This window comes from Cicer arietinum, chromosome 1, assembly GCF_000331145.2.
Source record: "Cicer arietinum cultivar CDC Frontier isolate Library 1 chromosome 1, Cicar.CDCFrontier_v2.0, whole genome shotgun sequence".
In the NCBI taxonomy this organism is placed as follows: domain Eukaryota; kingdom Viridiplantae; phylum Streptophyta; class Magnoliopsida; order Fabales; family Fabaceae; genus Cicer; species Cicer arietinum.
In genome coordinates, this window is record NC_021160.2 from 38,510,061 (window position 1) to 38,515,014 (window position 4,954).

Here is a 4,954-nt window from a genome sequence, read left to right on the forward strand (position 1 = left end):
ACTATGTGTACAACCAAGAAACTGGGTACTAGGACACCTGAAAAAGCTTGCACTAGAAGAAAACCAATTGTGAATCATCTGAGAGTGTTTGGTTAATTGTGCTTCAGGCATGTGCCAGCTCAAAATAGGAGGAAGCTTGATGGCAGGGCTAACAAATGGTGATGTTTGGTTATGATGCAACTGCAGCTTACAAGTTGTATGATTCAAACTAGAAAAATGTGGTCACAAGCAAGGACATACTGATGGATGAATCAAGAGAATGTGAATTGAAAATGAGTGAAGCCAGCTTGAGTAGTGCAACCAGTCCAAACATACTAGTTAGCTCTATTAGTCCAGCCAGAAGGGTAGAAGTAGTGGACCTTGATGAAGGCCAACCTGCAGGAACATCAAGTCAGCTAGTTCTTGAGTTTGTTAGAAGGTCTAAACGAGCTAGGAAACCCTCAGTCATATTGCAACTATATGAAGTGACATCTGACCCAGTCATCATTACAGATGGAGAATTCACACATTTTGCTTTGCTGGCTGAATTAGAACAAGTAAGTGATGAAGAGGCCTTAAGTGATTCTAGATGGAGATCAGCAATGGAGGAAGAGCTCAAAGCAATAAAAAAAAGAACCAGACCTGGGAGGTGATGACTCTGACAACAAATAAGAGATCAATTGATGTGAAGTGGGTGTATAAACTAAAATTGAAGCCTGATGGAGAGATTGTTAGGTACTAGGCCAGACTTGTAGCAAATAGATTTTTGCAGAAACATGGACTGGACTATGATGAGGTGTTTGCCCTAGTAGCTAGAATTGAAACAATGAGGATGGTAGTCTTAATGGCTAACAACAAAGGTTGATCGATGCATCAACTGGATGTTAAATCCGCATTCCTCAATGGATCATTGGAGGAAGAAGTGTATGTGAAGCAGCCACCATGATATGAAATAAGAGGCAAGGACGATAGTGTATATAATCTAAAGAAAACACTATATATGGTCTGAAGTGTGTGCAAAATGGGTGAATGAACATGGAGTATATGTGAAAAAGGCGGCAAGAGTACTTGCATTATTGATATGCCTTTATGGGGATGATTTGCTAGTGACTGGTAGTGATGAAGCACAAATTTAGAAGTTCAAGATCAAAATGGAGAAGGAGTTTGAGATGACTGATCTATGCATGTTTTCATATTTCCTTCGCATTGAGTTTGAAATCAAGAAAAATGGTACTTTTATGCATCAAAAAAAGTAGCAAATGATGTATTGAAAAGATTCAAAATGCTAGATTACAATGGAACTAGTATCCCAACAGAAGCAGAGCTGGTACTGTCAAAGGAGAAACCTCGAACATCACACTACATGGCACAAAACGGATTTTAAGATACATCAAGGAAACCATTGAGCTTGGCCTGATGTATCCCACAAATTTGAATGGATATGAAGCTAAACTTGTTGGCTTTATTGATGCAGATTCGTGTGGAGATAAAGATGATAGAAAAAATACCACAGACTATATGTTCATGATCAATAACTCACCAATCTCATGGTGTTCGAAAAGCAAAGAATAGTAGCCTTGTCCACATGTGAAGTTGAATATGTGGTTGCATCAATGGCAGCTTTCCAAGCTATATGGCTGGCTGATTTAATGACAAAATTGAGACTGAGAAACAATGAAGCAGTGAAGTTGAAGATAGACAATAAATCAACAATTGATCTAGCAAGACATCTAATTGTTCATGGAAGGAGCAATCACAAAGAAACAAGGTTTCTTATTTATTTCATATTACATTGATTTTCGAGTTTATCTATTCAGAGGTAGTAGTAATAGTCTATAATTTACTTACGTATTTTTCATCCATAGCCAAGACACATCTATAAATAAATTATTTTTTTTTTTGCAAAAAAATTGTGTATTTTGCTTGCTACTTTGAATATATATAATAAATTAATTACTAAAAACAAATACGTGCAAATATATCCATAGTTAAGTTTTATTATTTTTATTAAACTATCTCCACATAGCTATAATATTATTATTTTTTTGATGAAAAAGATATACTATTATTTTATAATTAAAAGATATATAAATATAAATATAAATAAATAAAATATATATATATGAGCTATTCCTTTTTCTTTTCCTGAAAATGCTTTAAGATATTTTTTTTCTTTTTGTCATATTAAAAAAAAAATAAGCAATTCCTTTTTCTTTTTAAATAAATGAATCTTATTTTAAATAAATTTGCATCGTTTTAAAATATATATACAATTTATAAAATAGAAAAGTTTCACTGTAAATCATTAAACGCAACCTAAGTCTGTAGAGAATTATAATTTTCAAAAGTCACATTACAATATTTAAATATGCTCAAAATCTAAATCAAAAGAAAAACTAAGTTGATCGACAAGGTGTACTAAGAATTAAAACTAAAAAATAGTGTCAAACATTAAGAGAGTCAAGTCTAACACATTCATCGTTTGGGGCATCCTAAACCTTAAAATAATATTTCTAATAATTTTTATTATATTTTTCTAAAAAATTTGCAGCAGATAATGAAAACTTTTTTCAAACAAAAAAAAAAACGCGATTTAGGATATCTTTCTCAAATAAAACAGTGCAATCTTAATAAATTAAATTTAATTATATTTTCTTAATTTAATTTAACAAATTTACTATTAATAACAAAGTATTCTTCCAACTTATAAATCTTATTTTTGGCATCACATATCAGAGCGGTGCTTCTTCAACTTCAAAACTCATATCAACATGTAATAAATGTGATTTCGTAAACGTAAGATCAACCTAGTCAAACACAAACAACGAAAGAGTAAATTTAAAAATCATGTTAATAGTATAATATAAGTAATAAGAACACACATTTTTTAATTGATTTTAATATTTTAATTGGGATACTAAGAACTGCATGATTAAGTTGATTTAAATGATTAAAATTAAGATTTGATGTCAATAAAATTTGTCAATGGATCTCATAGATAGCCAATATTTGCAGCGTAATATAAATTAATCATCTACTAAACTGAATTAATCATGTGTTAATTTAATTATATGACTAACCAAATTTTTTAGGATAATCTAAATTAATCATACTCATTTGAATTAACCATATTTTTTCATGCAATTAATCAAGTATCACAAATGTACGGAAAAGTGAAGATATGTAAAATTTGTTTGACAAATATAATATATTGTATTGTTGTATTTCTTTTAATTTTTTTAAATTTATATTTTGTAGCAAAGAAGAATCTTGCGGTGTGAGTACAGTTTTGTGGAACACAATACAATTCTTGTTTCTTAAAGATGTTGAAGTAAGGAAAAAAAACCAATGCCTTAAATATTGAACAAGATTCTTATGATTTGATCCTACAAAGAGAGAACTCAAGAGCACAACAAAATGGTAATATGGAAGAAGCTTTTAGAGAAAGTTAATTAAAATTAAAGATTTAATAGGTCAACAAAACTTGTCAAGAAATGAGTATAATGAGCTAAGGCGTGATTAGGATGATTGAAGGACATCGCCATCACTCGCCCCTCCCCTGTCACCATCTTGAATTTTTCTTTATATAGTTTCTTAACAATTGTAATTAATTCTTGCTCAACTAAAGAATATTTAATTTTATAAGTAAAGTGTTCAATCAGTATGATTTCTCTTAAACGATTGGTAAATCATTTCCAACCATTTTCAAAAGATCAAACACTAAAATCAGTTAAATGTGATGGAAAACATAAGCAAATGGGAGTTGAATTGTATTGATTATTTATGAAAATCAAATAATAACATGTACAAACACACACAAAAGCAATGTTAATCTAAATATAAACACACACAAAAGCAATGTTAATCTAAATATAAACACACACAAAAGCAATGTTAATCTAAATATAAATTGATACTAATCACTTTTTTTAATGTATCCAAACTCAATAATTTTACATTCAATTCAATTTTGACAAAAATCATTTTTACAAATGTCCCGGCCTAAAATTTCGAGTGATTCTCGAATTCGATTGAGTCGCCACCAAATTTTATTTTAAAATAGGGAAAGTATTAGAAAATCATTAAAAATAAAAAATAATGGTCTTTGAAACTAAATTTTGAGTTCGGGAGTCGATTATGTATAGGAAAGGTATTAGCATCCTACGACATCCGTTAAAATATGGTTACCTATAATTAATTTTGCAAAATTAATATTAACTTAAATATATTTATTTCTCCATCTTATTAAATATGATTATCAATTGTTTTTTTGAAAAAAATGTGTGCTTAAAAAAGAGAGGAAATAAAATATATTTTTTTTATTAATGTGTTTAACAAGAGTGTGATATTGCTCCTACGTATCTCCCAGTACGATGGAGAAATCAAAGCTATGTAGTTCTTCGGTAAAAATGCGGATGTGTTGATTACTTTTAAAGAAATTGTGTTTTGTTATTGATAAAAAAAAATAATTGTTTTGACGGGAAAAAAGAAGAGTTTGTTTAATTTGAATAATTATTTTGAAAATAAAACTAGTTTTAAGACTATTAGGTTTTACAACCCAGGTCTCAAAAACTCAGAGTAAAAAAATGTCTCATCCAGTTAAGCCGTTTAAGAATATCGTTTATTATTTTCGGTTTTAAAATTGAGTTTTAAAGCCACCAAGTGGTACAACTTGTATCTTAACAACTCAAAGATTAAAAAGATGTCACATATAATTAATCTAATATTTATTTATTATTAATGTTTTTTTTAAAAAGGTAAACATTGAGAGATACAAACACACAAAAAACGACCACGAAAGGAGAGTTGCTCGGGGTGGTGGTTTGTCGAGGGTCAAAGTTGACGTTGGTGGCTGAGTGGACACTCTAGCGGTAGTGCTTGTGGTGGTAGTTCGCCGAAGTTCAAAGTTGACGGAGGTGGTTGTGTGGACACTCTGACGATAGTGCTCGCAGTGGTGGTTTGCGGAGGTTGATTT

At 30.3% G+C, this 4,954-nt stretch overlaps 1 protein-coding gene across 1 annotated transcript; it reads left to right on the forward strand.

Moving 5' to 3' along the window:
• Positions 1–242: 242 nt before the first annotated feature.
• LOC105851286 (uncharacterized) lies at positions 243–1,551 on the forward strand. The gene is made up of 2 exons (XM_012711993.1): positions 243–628; positions 1,296–1,551. Exons 1-2 carry the CDS (start codon positions 243–245, stop codon positions 1,549–1,551), a joined length of 642 nt encoding a protein of 213 aa, XP_012567447.1.
• The last annotated feature ends 3,403 nt before the right edge of the window (positions 1,552–4,954 follow it).

Coding starts and splice junctions, on each gene's coding strand:
- LOC105851286 (XM_012711993.1), top strand. CDS start 243: ATGGATGAATCAAGAGAATGTGAATTGAAAATGAGTGAAGCCAGCTTG. Junction 629..1,295: donor AAAAGAACCAGACCTGGGAG/GTGATGACTCTG, acceptor GTATCCCAACAG/AAGCAGAGCTGGTACTGTCA.